Source organism: Gorilla gorilla, chromosome 16 (assembly GCF_029281585.2).
Source record: "Gorilla gorilla gorilla isolate KB3781 chromosome 16, NHGRI_mGorGor1-v2.1_pri, whole genome shotgun sequence".
NCBI lineage: Eukaryota > Metazoa > Chordata > Mammalia > Primates > Hominidae > Gorilla > Gorilla gorilla.
In genome coordinates, this window is record NC_073240.2 from 73,502,749 (window position 1) to 73,523,612 (window position 20,864).

The window sequence follows — 20,864 nt, forward strand, 5'->3', positions numbered from 1 at the left end:
AGAGGCTTTGGAAGAATGGAGTATTCTGATGTAATGCTATTCACTTGGAAGTGTGAAGGTGAAAAGAATTCAAAACTTACATTTCCTGTTGAATGCAACTTGAAAATACAGCCAGTGATTCCACTTTTCTTCTCTAGTAAGTTTGGACATTCTGATCTACTTGGTGTTTTATTATAGAACTGCTAGTGTGCCTGAGACTTACATTGTGAAGACACTTTTTAAAAAACTTGAGAGGTAAGAGAGTGTAAATGGTATTGTGTGAGATCAGGCTGGATGAGAACTGACACTTGTAAACATACTTTTTAGGCTGAATCTCTGATTGCCATTTGTTTTCTTATTTAACTCATAAAAATAAAACACATTGGATGGAGGGTGGGAATAGGAAGGAGACTTGTGTCTTTTAATTGCATGTCATTGTTTCATATCAAGACAGAACATATGGTATCCCTGGCTTTGGACCTACAGAGGAAACACATTTTTCTACCTGCCGTATGCCAGAGGTTCTTGAACACCTGGAGGGATGACTGCAGCACAGATTGCTGAGCCCTACTCCAGAGTTTCTGATTCACCAGGTCCAGGGTGGGGCCTGAGAATTTGCACTTATAAAAAGTTCTCGGGTTCTGCTGGTGCTGCTAGTCCAGAGGCTACATTTTTGAGAACCACTCTTGTCTACTAACTGTAAATTGTAGAACTCTAGAAAAAAGCTTAGTTTGGTGTGGGAAAGGAAGCTCACAGGTTATGGAGCAAATCATGAAAGATTCAACCCTTGATCCCAGCCTCGTGTGGAATTCAGGTAACAAGCAATACACAGTGACATAACACAATTCTTGGTTTTCATGATTGCAAGTCATAGCCAAGTATCAAGTGAGAAATTCAGTTTCATTTGCAAGGCTTAGAGAGGCCAGGTGATTCTAGAAAAGTAGGCCTTGTATTTGCTTTAAACCAGTAAAGAGCTTTGAGTGCTTATTAAATGGAAAGCTTTGTGTTTTTATTTATTTTTGACTATTTTATTTTATTTTTTTGAGATGGAGTCTCAGTCTGTCACCCAGGCTGGAGTGCAGTGGCGTGACCTTGGCTCACTGCAACTTCCGCCTCCCGGGTTCAAGTGATTCTCCTGCCTCAGCCTCCCGAGTAGCTGGGATTACAGGTACCCACCACCATACCTGGCTAGTTTTTGTATTTCAAGTAGAGACAGGGTTTCACCATGTTGGCCAGGCTGGTCTTGAACTCCTGACCTAAGGTGATCCACCCACCTAGGCCTCCCAAAGTACTGGGATTACAGGTGTGAGCCACCACACCCGGCCCAAAAGCTTTGTGTTTTTAAAGATATTAGACATGTTTCTTGTTTTTTAAAAAATCTTAAAAATGTAGGAGAATAAGAGAAATGTTTTTTCCAAAGCCGAGAAATCATTGTGATTGTTTTACCTTATTAGAATGTTGGATAATATAGTCCACTTCATTCATTAATCATCAAACATGCTATGGATTTTCCATTTTTATAGGATTTGTATCTTAACTGGGGTAATACAGGTAATTCTTATACTCCCTCTGAAGATGAAAAAATGTAGGCCAAAATCATAGACCATGCATAGAAGCTGGATAATGAAGACAGCTCAGGAGGAACATGTAGACACACACACACTGACACACATATATATAAAGTATAAACACATATATTTTTTAAAGTTTATTTTTAACATTTTAAAGCAAAAACCAGCCCTCCCCTCTCCCGGAGTAGGCAGGCCCCGCCCCTCTCCCCAAGTGGGCAGGGACAGCAGTCGCATGGGCAGCTTTCCTTGTGATGTCACAGGTTCCTCTGGGCACACTGCTGCCTGGCCACACCTCCTTTCCCTTTCATCTTTCTCATTGACCAATGGGATTGGAGCATTAAGGCCACACCCCCTATTCTGCATTCTAGTGTGGCCCTGGTTACGCCTCCTCTGGCTCAGTCACACAGCAGCCTTGTAGGTGACTGGAGGTGTTCGCTGATGTGGCCCCAACCCTACCTCCCTCCCGACCCCATGATGCCAGAAGAAACTCGACAGAACAAATTGGCAGCAGCCAAGAAAAAGGTAAAAAGCCAAGAAAAAGTTCATGGCCACCCAACCTAGCCAGAGATCCCCTCTGATGACAAGACCACTCCCAGAGTCCATACCACTCCTGAGGCACACCAGGCTGGGCCCCCCTACCCCGGCGCCTCTGGACTCCCCCCACCAAAGTCTTGTCAGTCAGCCCCGCCCCTTCAGCAAGGAGCCGAGCCTCTGCCCTCGCCAATCACCCTGCGGTGACTTTGGGCGGATGACTACTGGGGATACCTGCTCCATATTCAGCCCTCACGTCCTGCCACCCCAAGCCCAACCTCCCTGGGTTCTTTGGGCTCACCTCTCCAAGGACCTGGGTCCCCCAGCCCCAACCCCCCAGCATCGCCAGTCATCCCGGGGTGACTTTGGGCTGGTGACTCCTGGGGTTCCCTGAGCAGACTCTGCTCTCCCCTCCTGCTGACCCAAGCCCGACCTCCCTGGGCTCTCTGGACTGGCATCTCCAAGGACCTGGGTCCCAGCCCCACGTTCCCCTTCCCCCATCGTGGATCGGCAACTCAGCCATTGCACTGATGAGGTTTCCCCCACCCCCAGGAGGAGTGGAATGTAGTGATGTCACAGTCCTCCTAGGAACTGTCATTACTGCTGCAAGACCGGCCTTTGATCTTATAACCCAGTCCCCTAAGCATTCTCACCCCATTTCTGGTTCCTCTGGTCACAGCACAAATTTCCAGCTAGAAGGGAAATGGGGACTATGGGACCTAGGAGCAAGAGGTTTCAGGCTGCCTTACTCCCTTCACATAGACATCGACAGTGTGAAAAGCCTACACTTCCCCTGTGAGCTCAAAACGTTGACAGTATGTCTGGGTGGTAATGGGAGAATGGGTTTGGTTTGGTTTTCTCCCAGGCTTCTACTCTCCAGAGAGACTTTAACATTTTTTTCCGAGTTCTCCACCTCATATTCTAATTCTCCACGGTTCTGGGACCAGACTGCCCTTCAGTCAGTGGTCTCTGAAGTGAGATTTGCTCATCTTCTGTGGAACAGATCTTGGGAAACTGAACTTGACAGCTTGAATCTTCCTCATATCATCTCAACTTAGGGTACATTGAGTGCCACAGGATAAATGTGGGAGATCTTTCCAAAGCATCAGTTTCCCTTGATTCTCTTGAGAGAGAAAAAACATTAATGTACTTAGGGATGACCCTCACATAGGTTTCTAAAAGTATACCAGACTTCTCTCTGAAATGAGACTTGGGTTGTCCTCTTTCTGATAAATTCCCAGATTTAACAAAAAAGCTGCCTTCTGCCATGAGGACACATTGATATAAAAGTTTGAGAGATACTGGTGCACTTCTTCACACTAACAGACATGTGAGGATGTATGACTCTGAACCACACAGCATGTAGTTCCTGTCTATGTAATGTTTACTTTTCTACCTCTGCGTCTGGTTTTGGTCCCCAGCAGCTGCTGATTCATGGCAAAACCCCAGAGCTTGGAGTCAGAAGACTGAGTTTAAGTTCCATTATTGCCCCCCCACACTTTTTTTTTTAGCCATAATATCCATCCGTCTCAGTCACTAAGTGATTGTGACAACACCTTGTACAGTTGTTGGTGGCATTAAATCAGATGGTGTGTAAGAGTATTTTGCAAAAACTGTAAGGAGGGTATGGCTGTAAGGGCTGGTAGTTCTCATGAGTATTACTGCTCTTCTTTCCCACAGCTAAAAGAATATCAGCAAAGGAAGAGCCCTGGTGTTCCAGCAGGAGCAAAGACAAAAAAGAAAAAAACTGACAGTAGCCCTGAGACAACCACTTCTGGTGGTTGCCACTCACCTGGGGACGTGAGTCTTGGCTGGCCAGGCTCCTGGGGACAGGGGGCCCAAGGGGCAGTAGAGGGTGGTAATTGTTGAGATTGCTGGGTACTGGTTAAGAATTCTGGGTTTGAATCCTGCTTCTCCATCTGCTAGGGATCTGATTTATGGCAAGTTGCTTGAGCTCTTTGGGCCTCTCTTTTCACATCTGTAAAATAGGGGTAGTATTGTTTGACTTCCATTTGTGAAGTTTAAATGAGATTCCTATTGTTGTTGTTTTCATGTTAACCCCTAGTATGTGGCCTGCTGTAAACACCCTGGATACCCAGGAAATGGTCATTGCTGTTTGATTTTCCTGATCCCCACTCTCAAGGGGAAGCTGGGCTAGTGAGTACAGCCACTTGCCATCAGGCTGTCCCTCTAGGAGTCACTGAAGGGGGCCCAGGGTGTGGTGAGGAGAGCCCAAGGCACTAGGAGCAAGAGAAGGTCTAACTTGCCACCAGCTTGCTGGGTGACCACAGAAAAATCACTTCTTCCACTGGGCCTCAGTTTCCTCCTCTGTAAGATGATACTGGATAAGATCAATGTCTTTCAAACTTGTTTTTTAGCTGAAGTCCCCTTAGTTCAAGTGAGCTCTTACTCAGGAGTCTGTTTTTTTTAATGGAGGTGGAGGTCTGGAGCTCTACCAGATTCGTTGCCCATGTCCTAGGCCTGAGGAGAGGGGTCCAGTGAGCATATTAAGAGCTTCATTGGTCAGCTGACTCCACTCTGTGACTGCGTCACTCAGGGGACTTTTCCATCTATTTGTTCCTGCCCCTGGCAAGGCAGCAGGTGGCCATTTGGAAGAATGGCACAGGCCATGGTTTTAATCTCCTCTGCTCTTCTTCAGTGTTTCCTTTTCCTGAACCCACATCTTCCTCCTACCCTGACTTTCTTGCTTCTCTCTAAGCCACTTCTGTCTTTCACCCCCTGCCCTTGTTTTTCCCTTGTCACCTCCTGTAGATTCAGGACATTCTGAAGGTGCGGGTGTCCAACCTTAACCACTCCAATGGGGTAGTGCTCCCCCATTGGACAAGTGGAAGGCGAGGCAGTGCCAAGAGCCCTCTCTGGCTTGCTGTCTCCAGCTGTGCATGGCCCTGAGGCTTCTCTGGCTTGGGGGATGCTTGGCCTCTGCCTTGTTTTATGTTGCTGCCATTAACCTTCAGCCTGTTTCTGTCTGCTTCTTCACCTGCTTGATTGATTGGGTTTTTTCCTTCCCTGCGTCTTTTATCATCTTGGAAATGGTGAGACCTAAAAGTTTAAAAGTAATCTGGGAATAACGTACAGAGCAGGCATGTGGGATTTGGGCTCTTTTTTTTTTTTTTTTTTTTTTTTTGAGACAGAGTCTCACTCTGTCACTCAGACTGGAGGGGAGTGGTGCGATCTCGGCTCACTACAACCTCTGCCTCCCGGGTTCAAGTGATTCTCTTGCCTTAGCCTCCTGAGTAGCTGGGATTACAGGCACCTGCCACTACGCCTGGCTAATCTTTGTATTTTTAGTAGAGATGCAGTTTCACCATGTCGGCCAGGCTGATCTTGATCTCCTGACCTCAAGTGATCCACTTGCCTCAGCCTCCTGAACTGCTGGGATTACATGTGTGAGCCACTGTGCCCGGCTCCTTGCTGTTTTTATACTTTCTCCATATACATAACTATTTCCCATGTAAGTTTTTTTTAATTTCTCATTTTTATTACTCCTGCATCATCTGTTACCCTGAAGGATCTGGAAGTAAGAGGCCCTGGGCCGAGGTGCAGTGACTCTGCAGGCCAGCCCTCCAACCTCCTCTCACAGTGGGGGCTGGGTGACCCTCTGCCAGCTGAGACAGCCCACACACACCCCAGCCCTAATGATTGTTCTCTCTACCTCTCCCCACAATCCTCTTCCAACTCCTCCTCTCTGCATGTGCCTCAGAGCCAGTACCAAGAACTAGCAGTAGCCCTGGAGTCAAGCTCCGTGATAATCAATCAACTCAATGAAAACATAGAATCATTGGTAAGAGTCCAGTGGGGTCCCCTGATTCCATGCTGCCAATCCTGGGCTTTAGTTTCCCCTTGGGGCCCTGAAGAAAGGGGCTGGGGGCCCCTGGTGCCAAGGACAAATGGGGAGCTGGAGCACCCAGGCCTCACCTGGAGGGACCCCAGAGCAAGGAGCATGCAGCATGGCTCTTCTGTCACTGCCCTCTTTGCCGACTCTCTCTTCTCCAGACACCCCTGCTCCAGTCCTTGCCACACACGCCCTGAGGTTGTCACCTCTCAGGGAAGCGCTAGCCTGACTGGTTGTCAGGGGCCCTGTATTTCTGCCCTGACTCAGTCCCTAATTTGCTTTGAGTCTGGACAAGCCACCTGTCCTCCTTGGGCTTGTGTTTCTGGAGGAGGTAGAGCATCAAAGTTCTCTGTTAGCTCTGAGAGTCTGAGATTTAAAGGCCCCTAGAATGGAAACCTGAGGGCCAAGGGCTCCTGTCTGTCCTTTTCCATCCTATATCTGCTGTGAAGAACCATAGCTGGCCCGTATGTGTTCAGTAAATGTTTGTTGAATGAAGGCACCTTTCTAAATCACAAGCTGGCAGAAGGGTGGGCCTTCCTGAGACTCCCTCTCTAGAGGTTTATGTTACTGTCCTTTCAAGAGAATCCAGATTCAGACTTTGAGTTCTGTGGCTGTGGGCAAAAACCAACAAAGACCCAAATCCTCTGTCCTTGGGAGCTTGAGGAGGGTTGACCAGTTTGTGTTGCCATTGGTTCTGAGAATGTTGCCTTTAAAATCCAGTCCTGGACCCTGCCTACCACTTCCAGGTCTGGGGAATAGAGTTGAGGGGGCCACTCTCAGTCATCTGAATTTGACTCTCCCCACAGAAACAGCAGAAGAAACAAGTGGAACATCAGCTGGAAGAAGTAACGTGATTTCTTTGTTCACAACATGACTGCTGGGTTTGGGGGACACTCAGATGCAGAGGCGCCAGTCTCATCTTGCCCACTCCCAGCCTGGGGAAGAAGGCTCACCCCTCAGAATCCACCCCATCCCCACAGGGTCCCTGATAACCTGGTCCCATGGGTGGGCCTGTCCTGGGGCATTGGTGGCATTCTGGGGGCATGTCTCTTGCTGTGCCATCTCTGCCTCCCTGTGGTAAGAGCTCTGTCTTCCTCTTCCTACAGGCAAAGAAAACAAACAATGAAATACACAAAGCACAAATGGAGCAGTTAGAGATGGGTGGAAGGTGGGGAGCTTTCTCCTGTCCTCTGGAGAATGTTTCTTTCCTTCTCTTTCAGCACTTGCTTGGCTTTTCTCCCAAACGTTCAATTCCAGACAATCAACATCCTCACATTGGAAAAGGCAGACTTGAAGATCACCCTTTACCGTACTAAACGTGCTGCCCGACACTTCGAAGGTGGGAATCTGGGCATCCCGTCATCCTTCAACCTGGCACTTTGACAGGTCTTTAGGAGGAGTCTTTTGGGCCCCATCTCAACCTCTCTCATTACAGAAGAGTCCAAGGATCTGGCTGGCCGCCTGCAATACTCCTTACAGCGTATTCAAGAATTGGAGCGGTCTCTCTGTGCTGTGTCTACACAGCAGCAGGAAGAGGACAGGGTGAGTCCAACCAGCTGCCCCATCCCCTGGCAGCCTGGCTTCCCAGATGGAGGAGTGAGCCTAAAGGTCCCTTCTGCAGGATGGAGTGTCCTGCCCAGAAGGCAGCATGGTCATTTCTCACTACTTTTGTGTATGGTTGTTAGAGGCAGCCTGGGGCTGAGTCAGCTGCTGTGGGTGAGTTGGGGGGTACTGTGGGGAGTGAGCACTGGATGCAGAGCTCAGAGGCCAAGTGCCTGCCCTGCCCTTTCCTGGCTGTGGCCTTGGCCAAGTCCTAGGTGGGGTATTGGGTAGTTGTTCTGTGAAGGTACAGAAGAGTACCTTTAGTATGTTACCATTTTTGTAGAGAGAGGAAAGGGGTGTGTGTGTGTGCGTGTGTGTGTGTGTACTATGATAATATACAAAAACATGTCTGCAAGCATTCATAAAAAACTCAGGAGAGAGTAACAAGGTGCCTGGGAGACACCTCCCTTCTGTACCTTCTGAGTTTTGGACTATATGAATGTATCATCCTTTCAAAAAGTGAACAAAAGATTAATTTCCCCCTTCCTATCTGTGCCCCCACCCCCAGCAAGAAAAATGGGCTTAGAGAATAGGATAGACCTGGATGTTCAAATCCCAGCTCTCTCTAAGTGATCTTAGGCAAGCACTTAACCTCGAACACTCGATGTTTTTCATCTACAGAATAGAAGTAATCCTAGTAACTGTCTCATATGGTGGTTGTGAGGATTAAATGGGATTGCTAGCATGGAACCTGGTGAAGCACTCCATAACGGTTCAAACAGTGGTAGTAATAACAGTAATAACAATAGCAATATTATCTGATCTCTCTGGGCCTCTGTTAGCCAGCTGTAAATTCGATCTCTTTCCCTGTCCCTTCCAACTTAACTGAGTTCTTTTAATAACCAGGCCACGGGCTTGGAAATGCCTTGATCTTTACTAACTGAGTTGTATATTGAGCCTAGCCCTAGCCCTTTTAATGGGCACTGCCTGGGCTCCCCAGATCGAAACTTCTCACTCTTCACCCTCCAGTCCTCGAGCTGCAGTGAAGCGGTCCTCCAGTGGCGGTTGCAGCAGACCATAAAGGAGCGGGTGCTGCTGAACACACACGTGACACAGGTGAGGCTTTGCAGAGGGAGGGATGTGGAAGGAAGATGACCCCAGGTGGCCAGGAGCAGGTGAGGACCAGTGACAGCCCTTCCTAACTTCTGTGCCCATTTCTTGCAGGTGACAGAGTCACTAAAACAAGTCCAGCTAGAGCGAGACGAATATGCTAAACACATAAAAGGAGAGAGGGCCCGGTGGCAGGAGAGGATGTGGAAAATGTCGGTGGAGGTGAGGTCTGACCCTTCAGCCCCCACTTTAGATAGGTCACTGGATCTTTCTGGGCATCTGTAAAATGGGAATAGTACAGCCAGAGGTGGTCATGGGTCTGGGCTTTGTGGAGATGGGGACAGAGAGTGAGATGGTAGCCTATCCAGCCACCAGCCCCTCTCTGCAGGGCCCTTTCCCCTGTGCTTTGGGCAGGCTCGAACATTGAAGGAGGAGAAGAAGTGCAACATACATCAGATACAGGAGCTGGAGAGGAGCTTGTCTGAACTCAAATACCAGATGGGTAAGATGGGGCTGGTGTGACCTGGGAGCAGGACTGGCATCAGAGGTCTGTGGGGGTGGCTTAGAATGCCCCAGGGAGGTGGGTGGGTGGAAGGGCTTTGAGGCAGAGGGAAAGAGGTCTGTGCCAGGAGACGGCAAGTTTTGTCATCTCCATGAGCCTCAGGGTCCCCATCAGCAAAGAGGGAGGAGTGCCCGTTGTCAGCCACCCACAGTGCTCTCTATGTGAAAGTGGCTTGGAAACTGGCTACCATCGGGTGCGAGGAATCATTAGCAGTGAGGCCAAGTTTGGGAAGCCTGAGAGGAGCTGTGCATCAAGAGGAGGTTTTTTTTTTTTTTTGAGGGGGGTGTGGGTAGAGGGGTTGGGGAATCCAGAGGCCCTTATTGTCTGCTTCATTTCTCAGCTGAGCCCCTATCCCTGGTGCCCCCAGCAGTGACCTCTGTGGTGGAACAGCTACAAGATGAGGCCGAACACCTGAGGCAGGAGGTGGAAGGTCTGGAGGGAAAGCTCCAATCCCAGGTGGAAAACAATCAGGCCTTGAGTGTCCTGAGCAAGGAACAAAAGCAGAGACTCCAGGAGCAGGAGGAGAAACTCCAGGAGCAGGAGGAGATGATCCGAGAGCAGGAGGCGCAGAGGGTGCGGGAGCTGGAGAGACTGTGAACAAAACGAGAGGCTTCGGGAGCAGCAGAAAACGCTACAGGAGCAGGGTGAGAGGCTGCGAAAGCAGGAGCAGAGGCTACGAAAGCAGGAGCAGAGGCTACGAAAGCAGGAGGAGAGGCTGCGAAAGGAGGAGGAGAGGCTGCAAAAGCAGGAAAAGAGGCTGTGGGACCAGGAGGAGAGGCTGTGGAAGAAGGAGGAGAGGCTACAAAAGCAGGAGGAGAGGCTCGCGCTCTCCCAGAACCACAAGCTCGACAAGCAGCTGGCCGAGCCACAGTGCGGCTTCGAGGATCTGGTGGGTTGCCCCACCTGGGGAGCCTGCCCTCATCCCTATCCCTCCAGGCCTTTGTTTCCCCACCTGTAAAATGGGCCAGTGTAGCCCTCACATGAAATGGTACTTCTAAAGGAACCTGTGAGCTACAGCTCATCAGGCTCTGCTCTGATGGCTGTGGGAGAGAAGGGATGATTTTTCTAACCTGCCTCCACCCTTCCTGGTGATATGGGAGGCAGACACCAAGGTCTGGTGTCTCCAGCTGCAGTGGATGGCCACTGATTGCTTCTCTCTGTCCAGAACAACGAGAACAAGAGTGCACTGCAGTTGGAGCAGCAAGTAAAGGAGCTGCAGGAGAAGCTAGACGAGGTGAAGGAGATGGTAACCTCCACCCCATCCAAGAAGGGCTGGGAGGCGGGCACCAGCCTCTGGGGAGGGGAGGTGCCAGGCCAAAGGCAGCTCCAGCTGGGAGGCAGGTGACCCCAGCACCCTCCAGTGCAGCTCTATGACTGTTTCTTGCTTCCTGCCCTCTGACTTTTAGAGGTGGGTAGCCCTGGGCTCCTCCCAGATCGGGACATCATCATCCCAGCTAGAGGCATGGAGCCCCCAGTCACAGGGGAAGAGACAGTGGTACAAGAGGCTCCTTATCCAGGCACGGTGGCTCGCACCTGTAATCCCAGCACTTTGGGAAGCTGAGGCAGGAGAATCACTTGAGGTCAGGAGTTTGAGACCAGCCTGGCCAACATGGCGAAACCTCACCTCTACTAAAATTACAACAACAACAACAACAAAAAATTAGCCAGGCACGGTGGCGCATGCCTGTAATCCCAGCTACTCAGGAGGCTGAGGCACGAGAATCGCTTGAGCCCACGTGGTGGAGGTTGCAGTGAGCTGAGATTGCACCACTGCACTCCAGCCTGGGCCACAGAGTGACACTGTCTCAAAACAAAACAAAAAAGCCTCCTTAGATTCAAACTGGATTCTGGCCTGGGTTCCACTGGTCACCATTCAACTACTGTTCATCTCTAAGTCTCTGTTTCTGTGACTTCAAAAGGAAGTTAGCATTTTCCTTGCAGAGGTGCTGAGGATTGAATGAGAGAATACCTGGAAAGCATTAGGCATGTAGCACACTTAGCAGATGGTGGTTGGCTCCCTCTGCTTTTCCACCAGTCTGTGGCCTACAGTTTGAATGGTGGGAAGAAGGACATGAGATTTGAGGCTGGGGAAGGAGGTATGGGGTTCTAGGCAAGAGAGGAAGCCTCTTAGACCTGGAGCAAGGGACCAGGGTCCTGGGCAGGTGACAGAGCCCCACAGTGCCCTCGCTACCCTATTAATGGGCCCAGAATCTGGAAGCCAGCCACCACGTGCCCTCATGCCCAGGGTCTTCCTGCAGGTGGAGCTGAAGAGCCAAGAGTCTCAGAGTCTGCAGCAGCAGCGAGACTAGTACCTGGGTCACCTGCAGCAGTACATGGCCACCTATCAGCAGCTGACCTCTGAGAAGGAGGTGCTGCACAGGCAGTTACTGCTGCACACCCAGCTCGTGGACCAGCTGCAGCAGCAGGAAGCTCGGGACAAAGCGGTGGCTGAGATGGCCTGCCAAAAGTTGCGGGAGACCCAGGGGAGGGAGTTGCTGAGGACGGGGCCCCGAGGGGGATGACCTGGCAACCTCCGTGCCTTCTCACTCTGTTTCCTGTCCCCTTAGGAGCACCTAGAAGCTGCCAGCCAGCAGGACCAACAGCTGGAGACCCAGTTGAGCCTCATGGCTCTCCCTGGAGAAGGTACAGGAGACCACTCAGAGGAAGAGGAGAGAGCCCCAGGAGGAAGGGGGGACTGTTAGCAGCATAGGATTGAGGGGTTGGAAGAGACCTTTAGAACAGCTGGTAGTTATGCCAACCGGGTGTCCACACTAAGTTCGGCATCAATATGGTGACCTCCTGGGAGCAGGGGGCCACCAGGTTGCCTAAAGATGAGTGAACGGGCCCAGATCAGAAAGGGAGCAGGTCAGGACTCCCACACCGACCGGTAGTGGGACTGTGCCTGGGAAATATAACAAGATCTTGGTTCTTAAAAGGAAAAATAAAGAACAGCAGCTCATTCCCCTCTGGGGAGAGGCTGGCTCAGGGTTACACAGTCAGGGTGGGGACAGAGGTAGGCCCACAGTACCTCCCTTGTTGGGTTGTCTGAGGACCCCTCTGGCCACCTCCCTACAGGAGATGGAGGAGAACATCTGGACAGTGAGGAGGAGGAGGCGCCTTGGCCCATGCCAAACATCCCAGAGGACCTGGAGTGCTGGGAGGCCATGGTAAGCCTGACTTTCCCTGCCCCGCTTTGCCACCTTCCTCTGTGGTCCCTCCCAGACCCCCTTATGATCTTGGTTTTCCCGCCTTCTGATTTCTCTGGCCCCTCACCCCTTCCAGGAGCCAGTGGTCAGACACCTTGTCACCTGTGACCAACAGGTGCACTCTCTGAGGCCCCAAGGGAAGGGGTTGTGCTCCACCTCCCTGCCTCATTTGTTCTGTCTATGCCCCTACAAGAATACTCACCTCTTGCCTTCAAGTGGCATTTTTCAACTCCGCTGGAGCCAGTTCCCAGGAGGAGCAGGCACGGCTATGTGGGCAGCGGAAGGTGCGAAGGCTGTGCTGCCTGCACCTGGCTCATCTGGTGGCCTTGGCCTGGAAGGAGCCAGAGGCAGAGGCCCCAGCCCCAGGGACTGGGGGTGAGTTTGTGTGTGGGGAGAGCTACCGGGCTCTGAAGGAGGCCATGGTGAAGCTGAAAGTGAGTGAGTCCTGGCATGGGCCAAGAAAAGTGGGGGTGGGGCAGAACAGGTCACTCCCGAGATGTGACCCCATTATTTTGGCTCCAGAGCAGCTTTATGGACCTCCCGAAGGGGAAGGCGGACGGGACGGAGCAGGTGGAGAGACGAGAGCTTGGATTCGTCCAGCCTTCTGGAGTGACAGATGGCATGAGTGAGTGGGAGGCCAGGGCACGGGCACGGGGAGCTGCAGGGCCATCGGAGGGACCCTAGTGTCTGAGCTGTGTCCTCTCGCAGGAGAGTCCTTCACCTTATATGAAAGCCAGGGGGCAGTGCCAAACACACGGCACCAGGAGATGGAGGATGTCATCAGGCTGGCCCAGAAGGAGGAGGAGATGAAGGTAGGGCGTGCAACATCTCTACGGGGGTGGGGGTGGGCATGGGCGCTGGTGCAGGCTCCAGGGTGGGAGCTGAGCACCCTCCCTTCAGGTGAAGCTGCTGGAGCTGCAAGAGCTGGTGTTGCCCCTTGTGGGCAACCATGAGGGGCATGGCAAATTCCTCATCGCTGCCCAGAACCCTGCTGATGAGCCCGCTCCAGGGCCCCCAGCCCCCCAGGAACTTGGGGCTGCTGGTGAGCAGGATGGTGAGTAGAGCTCTCAGGCAGGGTGGGCAGGCTCGCACTGTGCTCAGACCCCCGCCTCCCTCTCTCCTGTGGGGAAAAGCAAGAGAGATCAGATTGTTACTGTGTCTGTGTAGAAAGAAGTAGACATAGGAGACTCCATTTTGTTCTGTACTAAGAAAAATTCTTCTGCCTTGAGATTCTGTTAATCTATAACCTTACCCCCAACCCTGTGCTCTCTGAAACATGTGCTGTGTCAACTCAGAGTTAAATGGATTAAGGGCGGTGCAAGATGTGCTTTGTTAAACAGATGCTTGAAGGCAGCACGCTCCTTAAGAGTCATCACCACTCCCTAATCTCAAGTACCCAGGGACACAAAAACTGTGGAAGGCCGCAGGGACCTCTGCCTAGGAAAGCCAGGTATTGTCCAAGGTTTCTCCCCATGTGATAGTCTGAAATATGGCCTCGTGGGAAGGGAAAGACCTGACCGTCCCCCAGCCTGACACCCGTAAAGGGTCTGTGCTGAGGAGGATTAGTATAAGAGGAAGGCATGCCTCTTGCAGTTGAGACAAGAGGAAGGCATCTGTCTCCTGCCTGTCCCTGGGCAATGGAATGTCTCGGTATAAAACCCGATTGTACGTTCCATCTACTGAGATAGTGAAAAAACGCCTTAGGGCTGGAGGTGGGACATGCGGGCAGCAATACTGCTCTGTAAAGCATTGAGATGTTTATGTGTATGCATATCTAAAAGCACAGCACTTAATCCTTTACCTTGTCTATGATGCAAAGACCTTTGTTCACGTGTTTGTCTGCTGACCCTCTCCCCACTATTGTCTTGTGACCCTGACACATCCCCCTCTCGGAGAAACACCCACGAATGATCAATAAATACTAAGGGAACTCAGAGGCTGGCGGGATCCTCCATATGCTGAACGCTGGTTCCCCGGGTCCCCTCATTTCTTTCTCTATACTTTGTCTCTGTGTCTTTTTCTTTCCTAAGTCTCTCGTTCCACCTTACGAGAAACACCCACAGGTGTGGAGGGGCAACCCACCCCTTCATCTGGCGCCCAACGTGGGGCTTTTCTCTAGGGTGAAGGTACGCTCGAGCGTGGTCATTGAGGACACGTCGAGGAGAGATCCCGAGTACGTCTACAGTCAGCCTTATGGTAAGCTTGTGCGCTCGGAAGAAGCTAGGGTGATAATGGGGCAAACTAAAAGTAAAACTAGAAGTAAATATGCCTCTTATCTCAGCTTTATTAAAATTCTTTTAAAAAGAGGGGGAGTTAAAGTATCTACAAAAAATCTAATCAAGCTATTTCAAATAATAGAACAATTTTGCCCATGGTTTCCAGAACAAGGAACTTTAGATCTAAAAGACTGGAAAAGAATCGGTAAGGAACTAAAACAAGCAGGTAGGAAGGGTAATATCATTCCACTTACATTATGGGGATTTTTATGAAGTGGGTTTTTCATAAGGTGAAGATTTTTATGAAGTGAGCCTGTACAACAACGTGGAACCTGCACCAGGAGCGGCCAGGGAGGGTTCTCCCCATGACAACCCCACTGCACAGCAGATCGTGCAGCTGCCTCCTGTAATGCAGGACACCCAGGAGCACCCAGGCTTGCCCAGCAAACCCCACGTGCCATTCTTTTACTGGGCAGCCGAGAACAGGGAGATAAACATCATCATCTTCTAAGAGCTGGTCAAGAAATTAAAAACAACAACAACAACAAAAAGTTTTGGGGTTAATCTCCTACACAATTCATTTACTCCATTTGAATGCTAGAGCCACTCACATTTATTTGTGTTTCTAATTTACCGTTTAAATTTATTTGTAAAAAGTTAAGGGAGAGTTGGTCTTTCCCTGATGTTCACTCTGGCATCCTTTAGCATTTTTGTTTTTAATTTGATAATTGTAGGTCATTAGTATGCATATCGAGTTTGCCCTTAGGTGGTGGGAATTCAAACACACAAAGACCCACTATTTGCACAAAACTATTCTTACTGGTTTGGAACAGGCTGCCATGCTTTTTTAATGTTATTGCAGCATGTATATTCATTACAGAATTCAGATAAAATGTGCTTACGTTCTGCTATTACGTTTGATTGAATCCTAACCACAGTGAGCTCTTCATTAGCTCAATATGTGGTTTGCCCTCAATTGCACACTGTTTATTACTTTGTAATATGCCACTGTGAGTACTGACATTTAGAGTTGTTTAAAGGCCGAGAACTGGAAACAGCCTTTCCCCTATTTTCTGTGTATTGGGGATGGGAGTAATAACATTTTGGGGAGCTTTTTAAATCTCACAGAAGAGGAAAGTGGCCTGCTCTGGCAGGTGTGTGCAGGATAGAGTGTGTTTCATTTGTTCTGGTGCCAAGGATGAGCGCTGTACTATGGTAGTTCCCTTAGGATTTGTATGTGCTCTGGGCTCATGAATATATTGCATCATGAGCTGCAGCAGTTGTACCCTTTCTTGATGACCTAAAAAGGGATTATTTCTGAGGAATGAAAGGCTCCCATCATTGACTGTGGATGTGGAAAACCTTTTCTAGCTTAGAGCATTTATATCTACAATACATTTTAAAGTCAGAGTTCATGTTACCTGTTTTAATCACATGAGTATATGTCCCAGTACACAAAAGGGCACTGGTTGGCATTCTTCTTAAGGTATTTAGTGAACATCATAAGAAATCCTTTAAGAGTTTAAGTGTCCCTGGAAGAGGCATACAGGCTCTAGTCAAGAATGAATTCGAGTGAAGGAAAGCTGTGTGACACTTGGCCTTCCTCTATGTTCATGGAGCTTCTTTGAGGCTAGAAGATTGATTTTATCATCTAGACCTCTCTGGCTAATACCTATTCTTCAGTCACATTAGTTACTCTGACATAGGAATTTACTTCTTTTCTTTGAATGGAAAACACTTTAAAAATAATAACAACCATTATTATAAACCAATATATGTGAGAGTACTTAGTTGAGACAAAAAGGAGTTTTAGTAGACAGTATTATACTACACATGAAAATCAAGGTGAAGTTTATGCAACTTAAAATGTTTACAAGCCGCAGTGCAATCTAATGTTTGTGAATGTCCAAGTATTATGAGGAAAAGTGTGTATACAATCACAGAGTTATGTTTCCTCACAGGGTTCTTCACAAAGAGTGAAAGATGTTTTTATACCTCTCAGTTTCAGTTAGAGGCATATTTTGTGCCATATTTATGTTAATGTGCCTATACGTGATGAGTGAATTATTTCAGTCATACATTGCCTAAATCATAACTTTAAGATGCTTGGGAAAGAATCAACAGCTAAAAGTTCATGAAGTTCTAATGTCTGTGTTCCAAAATACGTCACAGTATTAGGATGCAGGGAGAGATGCGTGTGCGCCCCCTGGGGTGGGCATTTCTAGTGACTAGACCATCTCCATTTTTAGTATTTGGCATCCTCATGATACTTTTATACATATGACATTAATAGGAGAGCAATAATACGATTTTACAGATGGAATAACAGATGTGCCTGCATTCACTGAAAGAGTGCAAATATTAAGTCCTCGTGACTTCAACTGACTCTTCCAAATTGTATGAATTTATCAATGTATTAGATAAACCCAGTTTCAGAATTATAAAGAAAAACTGTTAGACCAACGAATGTGGCTAATTAACAGTAGGATGATTTCTAGCCCGAGGGTTTAAAATGGACTTAAAGACCTGTTCTTGCCTTTTATTTTCTGAACTTGCCACTTTTGCATTCTTTGAGTTCAGTTTAAAGACAGTTTAAGTCCAATTTAGACCCTCGGGCTAGAAATCATATCACTGTTAATTAGCCAACTTATTTGGTCTAACAGTTTTTCTTTATAATTCTGAAACTGGGTTTACCTAATACATTGATAAATTATTTCAAAGGTATTTTTATAGTTCAAATCACTTCACTTTTACCCTGATAAATATAAATGACTAGGAATGACCTTCAGATAGCCTTTAGCACCTGTAACCAATCTGACAAGAATGTGTTCATCAGGTACCTGTGGGTTAAATCACACACTGGCATATTTAAGCTGAATGTCAGTCTGGAAAATGAATGTACTATATTAACTGAAACACCACTCTTTGTGTAGGTGTTCTGTCATATACTTAAGAAAAATTAAATAGAATGCAAATCATATGACAATAACTTAAGTCTTTCTTCAAAGTGCATGCGGTCCTTTGCAATACCTCATTCAGCCAAGTATTTGTTCTCTTCCTCATTCAGTATAAGGCAGCTTTCAATTTGCTTAGAAGGCAACATTAGAAGGGTAGAGTTTAATCAGAAACATAGAATTTTAAAGTGTGGGTTCAACTGAATAAATTTGAATTTCTGTAGGAAGTAAAGAATTAAAAACCTATTTAAAGATTGCAATATATAATCATTTTTAAAGTATTTGTTTAATCTGATAGGTTTTCCAGAAATGAAAAAAAGTCAGTTCTAAAACCAAAGCTGATATTTAGAAAATGTGAAAATGTAAATCAGCCCTATCCATAATATAGTTTCTCTAAAACTTTATCTTAAAGAGTCATTTTAAAAGAATATAACTATTCATAAATGTAACTGCTATCTTAATGTTTTGAAATAAGTTAAAACACTTTAAAATATGAATACTGTAGTTTGAAAGAAAGAAACTGGGGGAAGGAAAAGTAGAGAAAGAAATGCCAATTCCAATGCAAGGCTTTATTTGCCAAGTTTTCTTAGAATGACTTTTACCAGTTTATGAATTCTTGTAAACAGAATGTATAATGGAAATACTGAAACACTGCTGCCTAAAGTGGCATTATTGGCTGCTACTGTGATGCTACTGTAATGTAATAAATCATTAAATTGTTGCAAAGTGCTGTTTTTGCCTTAAAATTTTGTGTGTCTTGAAAACTATAGTATTAGAGGTATTGAGACTGTGCAAATGCTGGGCACGCTTGGCATGAGATAATCAGTGTTTATTTTTACAAAATTGTAATTAACTATGCAAGTGTGTTTATTAAAAGAATACAAACTAAAAAGAAGTTATGGGATTTAGAAAATGTTGTAGGATGAAAAAGTTATGGGATAAAAAATGTGGAAAAGTCGTGGCAAAAAAAGTTGTGAAAAAAGTATTTAAAGTTTTATGAAAAGTTTAAAAAAAGTATTATGAAAAAGAAGTTACGGGATTAAAAAATAAGTCATGGGATATAAATAAAAATAGATAAAAGCAGGCCTCTGTCAGCATAAGCCTGGAGAAGTGGGGCTGGAGTCTCTGCTGCCACCATGTCCCTACCATCCCTTCCTATCCCTTTATCATTAGGGTAGCAAGACAAGACCCCTGTCTAATGGGGAGAGACAAACAGACCCTTTGCCACCTTGACCAGGGCTGAGTCCTTAAATTTCTGGATGATGATGATTGTTATTTAAGAGCCAGAGGCTGGTGGAGTTGGTTTGTTTGGAGGAGGCCTGATGGCCTCCCTACTCTCACCAAAGCAACTTTTCCCTCAGGGGGCTCCCATCTTCTTATTCAGAGAGGCAGCTGAGGCGGGGACAGTGGGGCTAACTGTAGAGCAGGTGAGGGCACGGGCTGCTGGGGTGGCCCCAGTGTACATATAGTATCTGTGTAACATTTTGTATATTCCAGGGGGTAGGGCCACCCCCTGTATCATACCTAGCGGAGGTTGGAGCTGGCATATGAGGAGGAGGTTCTAATCATTATTTGTGGCTGGGAAACTTATTTATTGATAGCATGGGGCAGAGGAAGGAGGCGGGGATGGGGTTATGGCTCCCTGGTGATGCGACTCCTGTTTATTTTGCTTTTCATTTTGGAATAAATGGATTTAGCCATACTGCTCAGTCTGGTGTGTTCCTTTTTCCCTCACTGGGTCCTGGAGTTTGTGCCACTGAATGAGGAGCCCCAGAGTCGTCTAAGCATGTCCAGCTGGGCTGTTGGGGACCTTCCAGGCCTGTTACCTTTATGCTGCCTAGTGACACCTGGTGGATTTCATGGGGACTGCCATGGCGCCTATGGGGCACAGTCCGGCCCTGACAGCCAACAGGCTCAGAAGCCTGATCTAGCGGTGGCCGGGAAGACAGATACTAGCACCCAAGGGCACTGACTTCCATTCACCCCAGGAGTCTTCCATTCCGTCCCCCTGCCTCCTTCTCCTGTCTGCACTGGGTGGCCTGTTCTGTCTGTCCCTCCAGTGCACCTGGTGACCTGTTCTGTCTGTCCCTCCAGAGTGCCGGCTGCCCTGCAGGCTCCTCGAGGCTGAGTTCATGGCCCTGCCCCTAGTGGCCAGAGCCAGCTTCACAGGATAACAGCCAGCTAAGCTCCAGGGGCTTTCCAGGAAAAGTGTCCCTTGAAAAGGGTGTGGCCTTTTCACTGCTCCCAACAGCACCCTAGAAATGGCTTGGCCTTTTCCCTCCCCTGAGCTCCAAAAAGAACACAGCCAGCAGAGGACACATTCCCTGACATACGAGGGACTGGAAGACGGGTAGAGATGTCAGGCCACAGGCTGCCAGCACAGCACCCCCATGATTGGCCACGGGAGTGCTGGAGGAATGGTGGGGGTTGACTGTCCACTGGCTGGGCATGACAGGGAGACTCACTGGAGGTGGTGCACTTTGGAGGGGCGATGTCAGGGACGTATTTGGGTCTCAGTAAAGGATCTGTTCTTTTTAAATTTCTGCATCTAGTTGCCTATACGCGATGATGACACATAGCAACTTATTTTTTACTTTCTAAAGACAGGATATCATGCAAAGAGATCAAGCTGCCCTTCTATAAATATAACTCAATTGCCTTCCAGCCATAGGCTGCATGCTTATTGTTTTCAGAAATAAGAAATGGGTTGAGCTGAACCACTTATAGCCTTACATGGAGAGTTCCCACTGTGACCTGTAGCACATGTGAATTGACTTGCTTAATGTATGAAACCAATGGAAATGAGATGAAAAGTCCTATTCTCATGCAAGCCCGTTGGGTTATGCAGAGACACAGTAGCAGAGACACAGCCCTAACTACAGCCTGCCCTCCGGAAAACGTGTCTGTTCATATGGAAATGACACAAGTCTAGTGCTTGTCTGAAAGTCATGCAGCAAAACAAAAAAAGTCTCTGCAAAACCAGGGAGAGTTTTTTACAATGACTTTAACTTTGAGGGTGCTCTTTAGCAGAGGCTTTTGATAAAGGGAGAATTCTATCAACCAGGATCACTGAGGAGTAATGAATTTATAACTACTTTTTTTAAGGCTAGAAGAGACCTTAATTGAATTCCTTCTATTTACAAAGGAGGGAACTGACGTCCAGAAATGACAAAAGATTTGGCAGCTTTACAAATAAGCCAACATTGAGTTTCAGTATTCTAAACTTTTGGAAAGTGGTAAAAATGAAGGATATTGAACAAAAATACTAGTTTTTTTTTTTCTATCTTGTTCAGTTAGTGTCAACATGCTGTAAGTTTTCATATTTTTTTTTTTTTTTTTG

The 20,864-nt window shown here is 47.7% G+C and overlaps 1 protein-coding gene across 1 annotated transcript; it reads left to right on the forward strand.

Annotated features, from left to right (window-relative positions):
• The first annotated feature begins 1,887 nt into the window (after positions 1–1,887).
• Positions 1,888–15,081, forward strand: LOC101133389 (golgin subfamily A member 6C). The gene is given in 19 exon segments (XM_063698689.1): positions 1,888–2,072; positions 3,762–3,881; positions 5,803–5,883; positions 6,741–6,779; positions 7,041–7,089; positions 7,190–7,273; positions 7,370–7,476; positions 8,506–8,592; positions 8,701–8,808; positions 9,001–9,088; positions 9,489–9,738; positions 9,740–10,037; positions 10,314–10,382; positions 11,716–11,791; positions 12,224–12,315; positions 12,877–12,979; positions 13,063–13,166; positions 13,255–13,408; positions 14,867–15,081. Coding segments are annotated over 19 exon segments (2,208 nt in total). The 5' UTR covers positions 1,888–1,988.
• The last annotated feature ends 5,783 nt before the right edge of the window (positions 15,082–20,864 follow it).